At 42.1% G+C, this 18434-nt stretch overlaps 1 protein-coding gene and 1 long non-coding RNA gene across 2 annotated transcripts in view; one reads left to right on the top strand and one right to left on the bottom strand.

The window, feature by feature from the left end:
• Positions 1-5: 5 nt before the first annotated feature.
• SMPDL3A (sphingomyelin phosphodiesterase acid like 3A) lies at positions 6-18357 on the bottom strand. The gene is made up of 8 exons (XM_038526684.1): positions 18072-18357; positions 11724-11937; positions 10503-10647; positions 5966-6062; positions 5021-5190; positions 4393-4573; positions 2722-2846; positions 6-633 (listed from the first exon to the last, which is right to left on the bottom strand). Exons 1-8 carry the CDS (start codon positions 18181-18183, stop codon positions 316-318), a joined length of 1362 nt encoding a protein of 453 aa, XP_038382612.1. The 5' UTR covers positions 18184-18357; the 3' UTR covers positions 6-315.
• Positions 18219-18434, top strand: part of LOC111096205 — a 29048-nt gene continuing 28832 nt past the window's right edge. Inside the window, exon 1 of the long non-coding RNA XR_005353864.1 lies at positions 18219-18372. This is a non-coding gene — a long non-coding RNA (uncharacterized LOC111096205). The remainder of the gene's footprint in view (positions 18373-18434) is intronic.

Raw genomic sequence — 18434 nt, 5'->3', positions numbered from 1 at the left:
ACACCTGAGGAGAAATCATTTGCTTTATTGTATAAATGGTAATTTCAAGAGTGTACAAGAGTATAAATTAGGCATATAAACTGGAAGATCAGATATTCACATCCAGACATCATTCTAGTAAGGCACAGTTTGAATATATTCGATGTAGTAAAGATTTAAAGTGTTACAAATATCTACATTTGAGGATTATAAAAAAGAAAGCCAAGCTAGGAATTTTGCTTGCCCGCTCTAACTCACAAAGATTTATGTAACAATTCACACAAACTGATCTCAGAAACAGAACAATGCTGCATTTTCTACAAACTGTGAAATACTTTAAGGATGGTGCTTTATATAATGTTGTCTGAGGCAATCTTTGTAGGAAATATGATCAAGACTCAAAATTGCACAAATTTGATAGGCCTTACATTTCCCATCGCAAATTACACTGCTGTCGTAACTCACAAAGAAGTATTTGTAGTATTTCATAAACTGCTCATTGCCCGGGGTTGCAAATTGTTTTGCTAGTCCATACAAACTTTTTGGCTGTAAATCTTCAATGTTGTAGGTCTGTGTCAGCACATATTCCAGCTCCCAATTAGATTCTCCCTTTAGATTTGCATCTGTCAGGTTCAAATAATACTGCAACATATCCTATATCAAAAACAGTAACAAAGCTTGGTTCATTCTTTGGCATCTAACGTACCACACAGCAAGAAGAGTCCTTATCAGGATTTATGTGACACTCTTAATTTAAAGTTGTAGTCATTTTAGATAAAAATGAGAATTGGTTTTGCTAAAAAACAAGTCTTGACAGAAAAGTCTATATTACTTTTTTTCATATTAAAAATAATGGCGGAACATAATAGAAAATAATCTAAACTATACAGAGACATGTACAAAATAAAAAGCTTTTGACTCACACACCTCAGAAGTAACCACTGTTAATAGCTGCATATAAATCAGTGGTGTGGGGGCAGCTTGTATCAGTTCACAGAGCCCATTACCAAATTTTCAGGAATCTTGAAAGTTAATTGACATCACTTTAGCAGCTTAAAATTGGCCATGATGGGAGTATCATGGAAATCGGCACTATAAATGAAAGTGGTTCTTTTTCCTTAGTGAGGAACTTGCTGAACATATATCAGCACTCCCGTGTATGTGTGTTGTTCTACACTTCATGTACAAATCAAATATAAATACTGAGAATATATATACCTACTATCTTTTTGTCTTTTCCAAAAAATGAAGTTATATTCTGTATTGTTTTGCACTTTTAAAAATAATCTAGTGGGCAGCCCAGGTGGCTCAGCGGTTTGGTGCTGCCTTCAGCCCAGGGCATGATCCTGGAGACCCGGGATCGAGTCCCACGTCAGGCTCCCTGCATGGAGCCTGCTTCTCCCTCTGCCTGTGTCTCTGCCTCTCTCTTCTGTCTTCCATGAATTAAAAAAAAATCTTTAAAAATAATTTAGTGCTATGTCAGGGTATCTTTTCATATATATATATATATATATATATATATACACACACACACACACAAGTACATGTACATGTATACACATATATAATACATATGTATATATGTGTGTATCTGACATTCAGATCCAAAAATAGGGAACTAATAGTTGTAAAAATAATTCAGTCAACTGTTTTATTTCGTTTAGTTTGATGTTTATGAATAAATCTGATTTCCCTTGCCCTTTCTTCATTAAAACACACTCTGCAGAATAAGAAAGCTACTTCTATCAAATTTATCTAGAAAAAAAGGCATTTACATCAATAGAGACTTTAGTTGAAAAATTCTTTTCAAATTATATTAATATAATTTTTATTAATTAAAAGGGGCAGTACTCATAAGCAAAAATCCCAGCCTTTTGACGTTAAACTGATCTAAAGTAGAGCCGTATATAAGCTCCAGAGAACTTTTGTCTCAAAAATAAATATCCAGCTCAATTTTACTTTCTTTACAAAAATTTTTTTGACATTTATTGAGTGCTTACTATAAGCCAAGCATTTTTCTAGGTGCTGTACATATATTTGTTCATGTAATCGTCTCAGCAGCTCTGTGAGGTCAGTAATACTTCGTTTCAACCTTGTTTTACAGAGGAATAGATTGGGAACAGCAAGTTAGGTAAAAACAACTCTTGAGGGAGTGTGGTTTCAGAGTTTACAATCATCTACACAGCTATGTTCTAGAGAAGAATAATTTGGAACAAATATAGCTTAGTGAAAAGTTTCCATATGTATACAAGTCCACAAATCAGGCCCTCCCAATGTGCAAAACAAATGTGAAGTCCTTATCATAAATAAATAAAAATTAAAAAAAAAAAGGGATCCCTGGGTGGCGCAGCGGTTTGGCGCCTGCCTTTGGCCCAGGGCGCGATCCTGGAGACCCGGGATTGAATCCCACATCAGGCTCCCGGTGCATGGAGCCTGCTTCTCCCTCTGCCTATGTCTCTGCCTCTCTCTCTCTCTCTCTTTCTGTGACTATCATAAATAAATAAAAATTAAAAAAAAAAATGTGAAGTCCTTAGATGAACAGAAACAACCTCCCAAAGGCTGACGTCATTTACCCATACTTAGAAAGTGCTGTTAAGCCAAATATAAAAAAGAGGAAGGACGTCATGAGATTTCAATATAGAAACAACTTACATAGTTAAGCTGAAAACATTCAACTAAACAAATGAAAACTACAAAGACGTGCATAAATATGGGGTCAATTCTAAAACTATGCCAACTTACCAGTAATTTATAGTCATGAGGATCATACTGGAACAGCCTGATGCCAGGATTGTTGGTCTGTTTTTGTAAAACACTCTTCACTGGGGTAACAGCAGGAGCCACAAACAAAGAATTTATTGGACTTCCTGGACAAAACATACATACATAAACATATATTTTTAATTGAGCTTAACTTTATTAAAAATATGAACAAATTCGAGATTAAGAGATTAACAAGCATAACAGCCAAATGACATGGTCCTTGATGAATCTTGACTTGAAACAACTATAAAGAGGCACTTTTGAGAAACTAGAAGAATTTTTATTATGATCTGGTATCAGATGATACCAAAGAATTATCGTTGATCTGGTTAAGTAAGTCAATCATATTATAATTATGTAAGTTATCCATATATTTTAGCAATGCACACAGAAGCATGCAGGGCTAAAACAGATCTAATGCTTGAGATTCACTTTCAAATGCTTGAGAAAAATAAAGAAATAAAAAAAATGAATGGACAGAGCAAATGTGGCAAAATCTTGATAGATGTTAAATATAAATGATGGTACATGGAAGGGGTTATTTTATTATTCTCTGCTTTTAAGTATATTTGGAATATTTGAAAATATTAATAATAACAAAATCCAAGTTATTGCAAGTACGCACACATACACAAATACAAAACTAGTTAGTTCTGTACACCTACCTAGAACAATATGCCAATAATTACATACTAAGAATCTGATTAGTGTCAGCATGTTTTTATACATATATCTGTCATAGAACTAAATTTCTGAATAAAACAGCTATCATATGCTGAAAAAATGGTCATTTTTACCAAGCCTATTCATTGTAGATGGAAGAGGTAAAGCAGGGAGCCTGCTTCTCCCTCTCCTCCTGGCTCTTGCTATCTCTGTCACTATCTCTTTCCCTCCTCAAGTAAATAAATAAATTCATAAATAAATGAAAGAAAGAAAGAAAGAAAGAAAGAAAGAAAGAAAGAAAGAAGAAAGAAAGAAAGAAAGAAAGAAAGAAAGAAAGAAAGAAAGAGGTAATGCATTTTGAAAATATTCCCCAATTGCTGAAAAAAAAAATTTTTTTTTCCAGGCTGGCTACTCTAAAAATCAGAACTCCTATTTCGTTAACTCCCAATTTTCTGTCCTCGTGAGGAAGTCATCTTTACAAATAAGTAATCACTATTTGTTTGATGCTAGAGCTTCTATTTTTTCTTTTAATTCTGAGTAGAGACAATGTTGATTAGCACTTAAAATTGAGTGCTTGTTATATTTTAAACCAGTTGTAAATTGTGCTTTGCTAATCAAATTCCGAAAGGTAAAATAAGTCATATCAAAAGAAACTTGAGTCTAAGAGGTAAACAACAAACAGCAATATTCCTCTAAACTTGAGGATCTAAAAGAAAAGTTGAGGGAGCTGAGGGTTTCAGAGCCTTTTTTGTTGACAGCTATCAGATGATGGTGGCCCCACGAAACAAATAGGGAGAAACTTAATTGCAGACCTAAATATGAATTAGACCCTTGACTCACAAGCATAGAAGATAATTCAGAAAAATCTGGTGCTGACAGATTGATTTAGTGAAACTTTTAATTTGCTGTATCATAAAAATTACTGGATATTCACTGCTTTGCTCTAGCATCTTGGATTGGGGAGATGCAAACAGAACAACATATTACCTTTTGTATCAGAAAGAACCATAATGCTATCTCTGTGAGTGTGTCCATAAAATTGTCCTGCAATGATATCGCCGTATTTTCTAAAAATCTCTATCAATTTCTCATTATAGAATTCTCTCATTGCCATGGTGCCGCCTGAATAGGGCAGATACCCCACTGGGATATGTGCTATGATGTACACCTGGAGAAAGAAACACAACGAGGACTGATGAGAATCTTTCTGCATATTTATCATAACCAAATGACATTTAGATACCCAAGATTGAAAGTATACTGATTAAAATTTAGAAAGCAAATATACCACCCCTCCTATCACCAAAAACAGATGAAATTATAAAACTATTAATATCTTTGCATTTAACTCATTTAAACTGCACTGTTGATGATATATGGTAACTGTGACCTTGGTCACATCATTTTTTAAATAAAAAAACAGATGTCAATCAATCTTCAAAGCATTAAAAGCAAAGCAAAATAAAACACAGTAGAGTTGATTAGATCATAAGGTGTTTCATGCAAAAAATGTCTTCTATTTTAATACTTTTATTAATAATACCAAACCCCGTTTGAGTTAATAAATACACAAATTTAGCCCCTGTTTATCCCTTGATTTTGGTCTCTGGGATACCTTCTCATTATTTTGCTGAGAGATGTTCAGTGTATTTTCTAGCCATTCAAACTGATCTGCTGGGTCGGTCTTATTCAGCGTCATGATATTTGGGCCATAGTACAAGTTTGTGTTTAGACTGATGATCCTAAGTTTCAGATTAGGTGAAACTTTCTGTGAATAAAAGCCACCTATAAAAACAAATGTAAGACAGACTCTAGAAAAACACACACACAGATTCACAGTGACTATGAAAACAAATTCTTAATTATGATTTACAAGCCAGTCAGGAAGGTCATACTTATTTCTTATTACTTAGTTCACACGTACATAGGTTGTCATTAAATAAGAATCGGGTTTAATGCTTACTGAAAACCTACTGAGTGCCGCGTTGAGTGGTGGCATTTCCGTGCATCGAACTAACAACAGTTGTATCCAATATCCAGATGAAACAATGATTAAGTGTTTTGGCACTAAACCATGAGGTATCAAATTTTAGAAAAGAAATATTAATGCATTAACTCCTAGTTTTGCATGTTTGGGGAGTTAAGATGAGAGATACCACGAGACATAAAATGCAGAGACTGGGAACACAGTTGGACCTTTCCAGAGATCTCCTGGAAGAGATATTATATAATCCAGAGCTACTACAGTCTCCATGAGGATGAGGCTTAAAGGCAAACCCCACTCACACCCGGGAGCCAGTGACAAGAACCGCCCCCCCCCCCCCCCGGGTCTGCTGCACGGTACTTTCAGAGCTCGCACCTGACCTTGGACCTGCTCTCTGCCCTGGGTCCACTCACCATCTGTGCCTCTCTTCAGCTTTCGAACATGACTTATGGGCCTCCAGATAAACTGGGCACATCCCGAATGAACACACACACCCAATCAAACATTAAAGATCTTAGTCTAAACAACATGAATAAAAATAGAGACAAAATAAGGACAAATAAATCTTTCACTTACCTTTCCTTAGGGTATGGAGAGCTTCTTCATCTAGCCAGGGTTCCCAGAGATCTGCTACTGCATTGTACACCCTGCTGGTGACTACAGGCAGCTGATCCTGGTCACAAACAATATAACCCACCATTGAAACTTTAAAGACACATGGATTAACTAATTTAAACATTACTTGAACACTTAGTACTAGGTTGGATATCTGGAATTGCAAGGATGAATACTAGATGGACTTTAATCTTTAAGGCATTTGTAATTTAAGGAGACAAAAAAATATGTAATCAATCACCTATAAGAAAATGTGCAAGGTGCACTACCCCAGAGGTTCTAGGAGGATAGAAGTGTGAACAATTGCGTCTGGCCTATGGTGTCGGGGGGAAAGTGAAGAGAGTATGCTAACCAGGCCTTGAATAATGATTTCAAGGTAACAAGAAAGGACATCAGAGCAAAGGCAATGGCCCAGACACCAACACACACAGTGCTGTATACAGAAAGAAGCTCCCGTGCTGGTTGGCCAGGATATAGGATGGATGTGGGAGGGAGCTCATTAAAGAGAGAGAGGCAGGCTTGAGCCTGAACACGCAGGGCCTGGTATAGCATGCTGAGGGAATGGAGAAAACTTCAGGACTTTAGAATTAACCAAAGTTCCCTGAAATGTTCACACCAGTATAAAACTTCTAAATGAAAAGTTACAACCACATGCTTTTGATTTGAAGAATATCAGTAGGTTTTGATTTCTTAAACAATATGTATCCAAAACATTTTTATTACCATAAAGTATTTTTTATCATCCTGTTTTATCATATTATTATTTTTAAGATTTTATTTCTTTATGCATGAGAGACACAGAGAGAGAGAGAGAGAGACAGAGGCAGAGACACAGGCAGAGGGAGAAGCAGGCTCCCTGTAGGGAGCCTGATGTGGGGACTCGATCTCGGATCCCGGATCCCAGGATCACGCCCTGAGCCGAAGGCAAACGCTTAACTGCTGAGCCACCCAGGTGTGCCCTGTTTTATCATATTATAATAAAGAATCTTTATGGTGACATAAGCTTTAAGGAAGGAAAAAAAACCCAAAGCTTTAAGAAAGTACATACTCAATAAGAATCCACAAATGATTTGTGAAATTAAGTAATCATCCCTATTTTTTGTTTTAAAAAAATTATATGAATAAACTGAAGCCATTTTCTTTACTCTTCCTCATATTCTTCTGTATATTGGTGATATAGACCTATCTCTTAAAGAAGTTTTCCTGTCAGCATCAGCTAAAATGCTTAGTTATTTTTCAAGATGACACCCAAGTCGCATTAGTTCCTAATATATATCCCTAATACATGATGAAAATAGAAGTACATTCAGGGAATGTAATAATCAAATAACTTGTTCTAACTAGAACTAACTATCTTAAGTATATTTTCAAATTGTGTCATATATCAGAGGCATCTGTCTGAAACCATACAATGACTTATAAGCCAATCTGAATTCTGATTAAAAACGGGTCACCGTCATCATCATCAAAACCCTAAAAGTGTTGGCCATTTATGTTAGCCATGGCAACATAGCAGTGTGGTCATGTATAATCTTAAAATTATATAAAATTACTCTGGACTCTTTTCTCAATTTTAGATATGAGAAGTATGAGCACCAGAGAAGTTAGATGATTCATCCAGGGACAGCTGGGCAGTTCCAGAGCTTGGTCTAAATCCCAGGTTTTTCCACCATCACTCCTATGTCTAATTATCTGTTGGACCATGCCATCATCTCAGTCCTCTCTGGCTGTGACATGAGCACTGCCGAGAAATGAGGTATAATGAGAAGTGACTCACCCATAAGTTTGGTGGCACCAGCCTTGCCAGCGTAGGAGTAAATGAGGACCCTGGCCCAGACTGCTTCCTTGGGTGGCGACTGAAAAGAATCCCCAGGCTGCCCACACTAATATCTACTTCTGATGTAATGGGTGGGGACATGCATCTGTGTATGTATGTTTATGTAACTATGTTTATGTGCATGTTTACGAGATTATAATGGAGAAATAATACTTATCAAATTATCTGCTTGATTTGTTACTAATGTATTTGTTACTAACATTCACTAGAATTCAATCTCAACCATCAGTCTGTAGAATTTGTCATGGGGCTTTCACATTACATTTGATATTTCCAAAACTGGGGGTGAGGGGGAAGGATGGAAGTAGAATGGTAGAAAGATTTTCAGATATAAAGTCATAAGCTAGGAAGAGAAAAAAAAATTAACTCTGTAAGGTATAGAGGCTGCTCAAATACCCTAGCAGGACATGTCATAGGATATATTTTAGAATTTGGATATTACCTATATCTTTGAATTATTTTAAGATTTCACTTCACAAAAAAGAAGACAGAAAGAAAAGTAAAATAAAACAAATCCTCAAAGGAGTTGGGAAAAGTGTATCCCATGTCACTGCTTATTGCTGTAATAGCTGCCATTCCATTTACTGAGGACCTAGTATGTGCCAGGTAGGAAACCATGCCCTTTTCACGTAATATCACTAATTCTCACAAAAACTTTCCAGGGTAGGTATTATTGCTCCTATTTACAAATGTACGACTTATGGGTCAAGGACATTAAGTGAATTATCCAAATTGGTCAAGCTATTAGGAGCAGAGCAGGATGGGGGTTTGCATTCTAGTGAATGCGACTCTAAATTTCATGTGTTCTCCCCTGTGCCAATCTGCCTTGTCTCCTAAAGCAGATAAAAATAAGGTGCCTGGGACACTTGGGTGGCTCAATGGGTTAGGAGGCCGACTCTTGGTTTCACCTCGGGTCCTGACCTTGGGATCCTGTGATCCAGCCCCACGCTGGGCTCTACCCTCAGCCAGGAGGCTGTTTTAAGTTCTCTCTCTCCCTCTGCCTCTCCCCCATCAAGCTCTCTCTAAAATAAATAAATGAATCTTTAAAAAAAAAATGCAATGTAGGCAGCCTCTGGCTTCTAGAGATTGTTCATCCCCAAGCCTCTGCCCGGTGTGGCCTAATATCTCAACAATAACAAGGTTGACCACTGTCTTAGAGGGTGACTCCCAAAGACTAATATATTGTTCATCTCAAGCCTGGAGGCCAGTGCCAAGAAGGTACTTGAAACTTAAGCTCATCCTAGAAGACAAATTTTCAAAATTTAGGTGATCGAAACCCTCAGTAAGTGTTCTTTTGACATGAGATGGAAAAAGTATTCTAAAAGAAGATAAAACTAGACAAAAAGAGGCATGAAAGTAAATACCGTGTTCAGGAATGCTGAGTATGTTAACCTGGCAAGAACAAGGGATGTATGAAAGGATGTCAGTCTAACTGAGCACTAAAGATCCAGGACATGTGCTCCACCACTAAGCGACTGTGAGCACATGAACAAGCGACGTGACATTTCTGGGCCTCATTTTTCTCATCTATAAAACGAAGAATTGATCTAGACCAAGGCTCAGTAAACTCTTCCTATAAAGGGCCAAATAATAATTATTTCACAGGCTGTACAGTCTCTGTTGCCACATTTCTACTCTGCTGATCTAGTGCAAAATCAGCAATACAGAAAGCATAGCCATGGCTGTGTACCAATAAGATTTTATTCACAAAAACAAGGGGCAGGCCAAATGTGGACCACAGGTCACAGTTTGCAAGCCCTGAACTGCTAAGCAACCTCAGAGATCTCTTGAATTGGTACAAGTCTAAGATTCTACACCACTAAGACAGGACCCCGTAGCCAGCGCCGGTATCCAATTGTTACGTACAGGCTACATAACAAACAGCCCCTCTAACAGGTTGAGACCTGAGCTCATCAGGCATGAAATATTCTGAACACGATTTCTGTCTTGAATTACATCTTAATTAGATAAACTAGACTTGAACAGGAACCTCCCTCTTTGGTTCTTAGGAGAGTTTGCTATGTTTTTGTTGTTCATCATAATCTAGCATGGATCAGAGCATGGAGAACTTTGTACACCCGATAGAAATCCTGCTAGATGTAAACATTTGTCAATATTAAACTTTCTTGCTCACCTTACCACAGAAATGTGAATGAACGACAAAATTATTTAAAAGAAAGTAGAAATTGAGGAAGATTATGAAGGAAAACAGGAATCAATAATCCATAAACTAGGCAATTTGCTTCCAAAACTCACAATACACGTAATTTGTTATGGGTTAGTAAAAGTCACTTTAACGTCTTCAGAGCACTTTGTCTTACCTTCTTCTATAGTTGTTAAGAGCACACTCTACCTCCATGAACCCCACTCCCAGGCCCCACCATCAGCCACTTATTGTCCTAATTTTGACAGTTCTGCTGGGAAAAATCCTTTAAACAGTTTTGGAAGTTGAAATCAAATTTACCTGTGGCCGGGCAGCCCAGGTGGCTCAGCGGGTTTAGCGCTGCCTCCAGCCCAGGGCGTGATCCCGGAGACCCAGGATCGAGTCCCACATCGGGCTCCCTGCATGGAGCCTGCTTCTCCCTCAGCCTGTGTCTCTGCCTCTCTCTCTCTCTGTGTCTCTATGAATAAATAAATAAAATGTTTTTTAAAAAAATTTACCTGTGGCCAATAGTCATGATTACCCAGCGCAGGGAAAACCTGGCGATTCGGAAAGAGATTCTGGATGGTGGCTGTCATGTTAGCAATCACATTTATGACTTTCTCTGTTGAGAGTTCATGCACTGGAACATGAGGTGGGCTATCCCTGAAAAGGAGACAGAATCATAGGGACAAAATCAATTTCTAAACCATTTTTCTTAAAGATGTCTATTTCAGAGACAGAGAGAGAGAGAGCACAAGTGGGGCAGGGAAGGGCAGAGGGAGAGGACGAGAGCAAATCCTCAAGATGGAGCCCTACATCGGGCTCCATCCCAGGACCCTGAGATCCTGACCCCAAGAGTAAGGCCACTTAACCAACAGAGCTACCCAAGTGCCCTGAGAACAAAATCAATTTCTATAAAAAGTCACTAGACTTATGCATGATGACTTGCCATATTATCATGCACACCTCCACAACAAAACAACAGATGATTGTTGAGTTGATATACTCTTCATTTACCTTTCTCCCACCCAGAATCCTATTTTTAAAAATTTGTGTAATATGAATACAAACACAAGCCCTATCACACTGCTTGACTGAAGATTTACGAGAGGCAAATATTTTTGTAATTAAAAGCACAGATTCCACAGGTAACAGGCCTAGAGTCAAGTCCCAGCTTTGCCATTCACTAGCTGTGTGCACTTGAACAAGTTACTTAGATGCTCAGCCTTCATTTGTTCATCTGTAAAATGGGAATAATAATAATAGCATCAATTGTGAAGACTAAATGAGTTATAATGTATAAATTGGCTAAATAGCATCACGGTCATTACTGCAGGCACAGGAAATATAGACCTCGTCACTCTGTAATGACAGATGATGTTTATAAAATTACTATCACAGGTCAACTCCCTTTGTAGCCTTTTGCTTTAATTATTTGATCAAGACCTATTATCACATTAATAAACACCTCAAAACACTGACCTAGGCGTGGAGTCACCTCTTAGCTAACATCAACATTTTCCTAGAGTCTGTATTAGAAAAATAAAATAAAATAAAAATTCTGAGACCTCTTCCTTATCTCTAGTAATCTAATGATTAATTTGACATAGCATTTCTAAAACCCCAATAATTCTTAACTTAAAACCTAATTAATCTTCATAGGAATTCAGCATTCTAATGAAGCTGAGGACACCGGAGATAAGCATTCAGAAACTAAGAGTGTATATATAATCACTTACCCTGTCCATATCATGAAAGATGCTTCTTGTCCCGAATTTTTAATAAAATCAAATGCTGACAAAATAAGGTCATATGGAGAATCACACAGAACATCTCCAAAAGGGCCGGGATTGGAGGCATTTGCGCCTTTAGATGACGCGCACACTTTTGTGTGGTCATCTGTGATGTGGTAAGTAGGGTCTAAGTGCAGGTCAGTCACATGCCAAAACTGTCCTGTTGGAATAGAAAAGAAATGGTGTTTAAAGACTCCTAACTCGGGATCCCTGGGTGGCGCAGTGGTTTAGCGCCTGCCTTTGGCCCAGGGCACGATCCTGGAGACCCGGGATCGAATCCCACGTCAGGCTCCCGGTGCATGGAGCCTGCTTCTCCCTCTGCCTCTCTCTCTCTCTCTCTCTCTGTGACTATCATAAATAAATAAAAATTTTAAAAAAAATTAAAAAAAAAAATAAAGACTCCTAACTCTGGGAAACGAACTAGGGGTGGTGGAAGGGGAGGAGGGCGGGGGGTGGGGGTGAATGGGTGACGGGCACTGAGGGGGGCACTTGTCGGGATGAGCACTGGGTGTTATTCTGTATGTTGGCAAATTGAACACCAATAAAAAATAAATTATTATTAGAAAAAAAAGTAAAGAAATGGTGTTAAATCTACTCTCCTTTAGGAATGTCCATACAAGTATTTACAGTCAGACTAGAGATAGTCCTCCCTGTGATGGAGGAAAGCCTTAGTAACTGAAATTTCAATTTGCCCTGAAGGGAAATACAATGCCTCCCTGTCAGAAGGTGAGGATTCTGAAGATAGTAGGAAGAATTTACTAAAATGTGTTACTTACACATATCAGAACTGATGAGCTTAGGGATGGCACGACTACCTAACAAAGACTACGCAACAAACACTCAGTTGCGTCATGAAATATGGGGAGATATCCTTCTGGGAGATCACTGATAAAATTATATTGTGTCTTAATAGCATAGTTCCTTCCTTGAAGAATTTAGGGTTTCAGAATTTATTTATGTTCTTCCTGTGGAAACACGATGTGGTCTGTGAGGGTTCCACAGTGACCAGGGGCTAAATCTCACTCCTCTTGACTTGAAAACCCTCGCCTGTTAACATTAGTGGAAAATATATATATATAAATCTTTAACTACTAGCTTTAAGCCAACAGAAGGATTTCCAGAAGCTCTTAAAAGGTACTAAATATAGGAACATCTAGTGCACACTTGTATCAAATGTTAATAATAGGAAGGAAAGCATTTGCTAAAGAGTATGAAACCATGGGTAGAAACCCAGAGCCCATGTCATAGCCTGGACAGGATTCTCTAATTGAAGGAAATACCAGTACTAATACTCATAGTAGTACCTCTCTTCATTAAGCATTTGTGCCAGGTGTTATAATAAGGAAACTAAATATACTATGTTCAGTTCATTCTCAAAACTACTCACTTGAAGTAAGAATCTTTGTTCATATTTTCGAGGTGAATGCTGGGTCGATTAAGAAATTTGCTCAGGAAGACACAGCTAATAAATGGCAGGGTCAAAATCTGAACCCCATTTTGAAAAGTCCTCCAGTTTGCTTACAGCGAATTTACGTGGACTGTCTTACCACTTGGCTGCCTTCTCATATACAACTAATAAATTAGTTTCATAGTGAGGCTTTTTCACACTTTGAATTTTGAGCTCACTCTGATCATGACTAACTTTTATCAGAAACACGTCAGAAGTGACATAGCAGCAGGTGCTACCCTAGGACTGTGGAGCAGACAAGAAGAATGCGAACTTTTATCTCTCTGGACAAAGCTGATAAAAGCTGAGTGTGTATGTGAGCAAACACCTGAAGAGAACCCAAAGCTGGATAATACAGCAGAACACTGAAAACTGTTCATTTGTTAAGGTACAAAAGGGAAGTTACATTTGGGCTGTTTTTTTCTCCATAACATTGTTATAAGTTTATAACATATTGAACTTCATAGCCAAGAAGTGGAAGACAAAAGATCCAGAAGCAAATAGACCTAAACTAGTCTTTACAATCAATTACCTGGTATTCCATCCCCATTTGAAAACATTTGCCAAGAGGGATTTATTTTACTTTTTTTAAAAAAGATTTTATTAATTTATTCATGAGAGACACACACAGAGAGAAGCAGAGACACAGGCAGAGGGAGAAGCAGGCTCCCTGCAGGGAGCCCCATGTGGGACTCGATCCCAGGGCTCCAGGATCACGCCCTGGGCTGAAGGTGGTGCTAAACCGCTGAGCCACTCGGGCTGCCCAGATTTATTTTATTCTTTAGTGCAGAGAATATTCCAACTTGTATTTTTAGCTTGGACATACGTTAGCCAACGCACAGAGCAGGATTGGCAAATAGCTCGGAATCAACCTGGAGGCTGTCCTTCTTGGCATAAAAATATATAGTACATCTTCTTTTATGTAAACATGCATTTCTAACCACTTGTAGAATGTTAAATTATAATAAACTGCACACAGAACAGTACAGTGTTGCGGTTAAGAGTGGGGACTCGAGTGAGATGATCACGACTTTATTTTTATTTTTTTTTTAAATTTTTATTTATTTACGATAGTCACAGAGAGAGAGAGGCAGAGACACAGGCAGAGGGAGAAGCAGGCTCCATGCACCGAGAGCCCGATGTGGGACTCGATCCCGGGACTCCAGGATCGCGCCCTGGGCCAAAGGCAGGCACTAAACCGCTGCGCCACCCAGGGATCCCTGATCACGACTTTAAATGCAGGGGCGCCTCAGTGGTGCAGTGGGTTGGTCTCAGCTCAGGTCGTGATCTCAGGATCATGGGATCCAGCCCATGTAGGGCCCCACCCTCAGGGCCAAGTCTGCTTAGGACTCTCTCTCTCTGCCCCTCCCCACCTCTCAATCTGATTTTAAATCAATCAATCAATCAACCCAAGCTCCGCTTACTAATCTGTGTGATCTTGTCTTGTTTCATCTGCAAAATGGGAAGATTATGACTGCGTTTTGTATGAGGGTTAAGTGACTTAGTAGAAGAAAAGCTCTTAAAAGATACCAGGCATTTAGTAAACTCGATGCTAGTTATACAGTTATTTTGACCCCAAGCTTGAAATTGAGATTGAACCTCTTCATTTCCAAGCAACAGTTAAAATGTATCAAGTACTTACTGTTAGCTTAGTACTGTTTTTTTCTTTTTTTCATGCTTTACCTGCATTAACTCATCATGGTTTTCATTTTTCGGGCAAGGAATTGCAGCATACAGAGATTAAGTCCAAGTCACATGTACTAATCACAAGAGAGTCAAGATAGGGATTCAGGAGATACAATCCCAGACTCCACGCTGCTCTTAACCCTGCACCGCTTGCCTCTGTGTGTGTGTTCACCCTTAAGCGTCCTTCCGTCTCACTTGCCTCATGTAAAATAGATGACAACACCTACATGAGGTACTGTGACAACTAAGGAGTGTGAGAGAATAAATATATTAAAATTGTAGAAACCCAAGCTAGGAACATATCAAGAACACACCTCTAGTACCTAGATTTATATATCCTGAGCATCTTAGAATATTTCTGACCTAGAGTGGGTCCTCAATAAACATTTTTCTATTAGGCACAGGAGGATTTCAGGGTTTCCTCAAGGTCACTTGGTGACTCTGCAATGAAAGCTGAACTAGAACCAGTCTGTCCAGACTTCCAGTCTAGCGTTCTTTCCACTATATTGCATTGCCAGATACAGATAAGTGAGGGGTAATTATTTAGATGCACTGAAGGAAGTCTTTAAATAGAAACCAAAAGGAGCTCTGACAGGTTCTTAACCTGGGATTTATGAATAATGAACCTCTGGAGGCCTCACCTCCCACCTCTAGTGAAATTATATATAAAGTGCTGTGCATGCGTGTGTGTGTGTGTGTGTGTGTGTCTAAGGCCAAAGACCTGGCCTGTGGCCCACACTCTGCTATAGATTCCCTGGTTCTCAGTCCAAAGCTCTTTTTACTACACAATGATTTCTGTCTTGTTCTGCAGATAATCTTAAACAAGATTTCTGCAAATGTATGTGCATATGCAGCTGTCAACATATCTAGATAAATGCTCAACATTATCCCCCTAAAACTTATAATTTATCTAAAGACATTATAATTTATCCTAAAGAACCTAATAAACCATAATTTAGATGTTTGGACACATGGTTATTGTTTCCAACAGGTATTTTTGTTTGCTTGCTTATAATGTCAGTTCCTACCAAATACTTGTGCAGGCCCTGCTGTACTAATTCTGAAGAGTTGGAGACAGACACCCAGGTAAGGTCTCTCTGAGTTGTCCTCTGAGCCCTGGGACTTGACAGGGCGGGGAATTTACACACACACACACACACACACACATACACACACAAACACATACCCCAAGAAGCAGAGGCCATTCGTGGTGGGTGTTGTAAAGGAAGCAATTTAGGATGGAGTCAGGAGGAGAGAGAACGTCACATTGAGTGGAAAACAAATAAAATAATATATCCAATGAAAGTGCTGAATCAACACTTAGGCAGGTCTTCAAACCCGGGTCACCCCACCCCTGCCCCCTCCCTAAGCGACTCTGCCTCCCTATCAAAACAGGGAACTGTAAGTGAAGATCTCCTAGACACCAGAAAGTTGTCATCGAGGCCTTCTGCCATCAGAGCCTTAAAACCAAACAGCAAATTTGCCATTGGGTGGTCCCAGGCACCCTGGGACATTTTATCTCAAAATCCTAAAAACACCACTAGCTTTACTAAAAGCGGAAAGCAGCATACACACGTATTTGGGGACAACTTCTTGTTATGACTGACAGTTGGGAAACCAGATTCACAGTTCTTGCTTTCAACTGCCTGACAGCTGAGTCATGAGAACTTGGCTCTCAGACAAAGAGGAGGTTCTTTTCTCAGAGCATTTCCAAAGGCGGGTGAGAGAGCGAGAGCGACGGAGAGGAGAGGGTCTAGGCACCAAGCGCCGGTGTTTTGGGGACAGCTATGCCCTAACCCCAAAACAGACCTCCACCTATCAAAACCCTCCCCCACCCCCCTAGCCCCGCTAATTAACAAAGCAATTCTTTTCCCAGGGACTCAGGGAGGTGGGGGTACCTTCATCTTTGAAACCGAAGGCTCAAAAGGCATCCTACAATGGGAAATTCGTGAGGCAGGTTGTGGGACCCCAATTCTCAGAGTTTCCTATTCCATAGGTGTGTGGGGTGGCCTGGAAACCCGCACTCCTAACCACTTCAGGTGATGCCCGTGCGCTGGGCCCATCCCAGCTTGGCAGCCGCTGCTGCAACAGGTACTGCATTCGAGGGTCAAGAATGAATCAAGCTGGGAGCCGCGGTGGCGCAGCGGGGCCGGGAAGTGACCCGGGTCCCGGGATCGAGTCCCCATCGGGCCCCCCGCAGGGAGCCTGCTTCTCCCTCTGCCTATGTGTCTGCCTCTCTCTGTGTCTCTCATGAATGAATAAATAAAATCTTAAAATTAACAGAAATAATAATAAAAGAATAAAGTTGGTCCCACTCCCGGGGAACCCAGGGGCATCCAGGTAACGGGGGCAGAGGTCACCCCGGTCCCGCTGAGCTGTGCATCCCCGTGGGGACCAGGAACCTCGCGGGTTCCCCAGGCTCCGCGAGGGCGCAGCGCCCCGCCGCCCGCTCGGGTTTCCCCGGAGACAGACGCGCGGAGAGCGCGGGCCCGGCAGCGCCCCGGCCGCGCCCCCGCCCGCGGGGCACCTCCCCATCCCCCCGGCCCCTGGTCCCTCCGGTCCCCCCGCACCCGGCGCCCCGCGCCCCCGGGCCCCTGCGCCCTCCCGACGCCCCGCGCCCCCGGGCCCCTGCGCCCTCCCGACGCCCCGTGACCCCGCACACCCAAGCCCCGGACCCCGTGCCCCCCCGCGCCCCCGCCGGCGGGGGTACCTCCCTCCGTCCCCCCGGACCCCCGCGTCCCGGGTCCCCCGTGCCCCCCCGCATCCCCACGCCCCCTGCGCCCCTCGATCCCTCCGCACTCTTGCACCCGCGCCCCGTGCCCCCGTGCTCCCCCGTCCCCCGAGCCCCCCGGTCTCCCCGCGCCCCGGTCCCCGGCAGCCCGCGCCCCCCGCTCTCCCCGCGCCCCCGGGTCTCCCCGTGCTCCCCGGTCGCCCGCGCCCACCGGTCCCCCCGGTCTCCCGGTCTCCCCGCGCCCCCCTGTCTCCCCGGTCCCCCCGCTCCTCCCCGTGTCCCTGGTCTCCCCGGTCCCCCCGGTCCCTCCGGTCTCCCCGGTCCCCTCGGCTCCCCCGGTCTCCCTGGGCGCCGCTCCTCCCCGCGCCGCGGCCTGGGGCTGCGTCCTCCCGGGGCACGCACGGCTCCCCCCGCGGCCCCCGGGACTCACCGGCCGTCGGGGCGGGGCTCGGGCCTCCGGCGGGCGCCAGCGGCATCCCGAGCCCGGGCCGGCCTAGCCCGGCGGCCACCAGGCAGCAGACGAGCGCGCGGAGCAGCGCCATCCGGAGCGCCGCGGCGGGGAGGCGGGGGCGGGGGCGGGGGCGGGGGCGGCAGGTGCGCTCTCCCCGGGCCGCGGGGCTCCTGGACTTTCGGTCGCCGCGGCCACCACCGGCCTCTTATGCGTCGGGCAAACCCCAGCGGGGGGCCCTCCCCCGGCCGCAGGTCCCGCGACCGCGCCCCCGGGAATCGCAGTGAGTGACGGTTCCCGGGCCCCACCCCGGGCCAAGTCCGTCGAAAACTCGGGGTGCGGGGT

The sequence above is a fragment of the Canis lupus genome, chromosome 1 (genome assembly GCF_011100685.1).
Source record: "Canis lupus familiaris isolate Mischka breed German Shepherd chromosome 1, alternate assembly UU_Cfam_GSD_1.0, whole genome shotgun sequence".
NCBI classification, from domain to species: domain Eukaryota; kingdom Metazoa; phylum Chordata; class Mammalia; order Carnivora; family Canidae; genus Canis; species Canis lupus.
This window is presented reverse-complemented; position numbering and strand designations above follow the sequence as displayed.

What these genes read in the sequence shown, in the direction of transcription:
- SMPDL3A (XM_038526684.1), bottom strand. Translation starts at nt 18,183, where the DNA reads ATGGCGCTGCTCCGCGCGCTCGTCTGCTGCCTGGTGGCCGCCGGGCTA. An exon ending in GAGCCCCGCCCCGACGGCCG is followed by an intron (nt 11,938 to 18,071) that starts GTGAGTCCCGGG and finishes CTATTCCAACAG; the next exon opens with GACAGTTTTGGCATGTGACT. An exon ending in CTCAGCAAAATAATGAGAAG is followed by an intron (nt 4,574 to 5,020) that starts GTATCCCAGAGA and finishes TTCTTTCTCCAG; the next exon opens with GTGTACATCATAGCACATAT.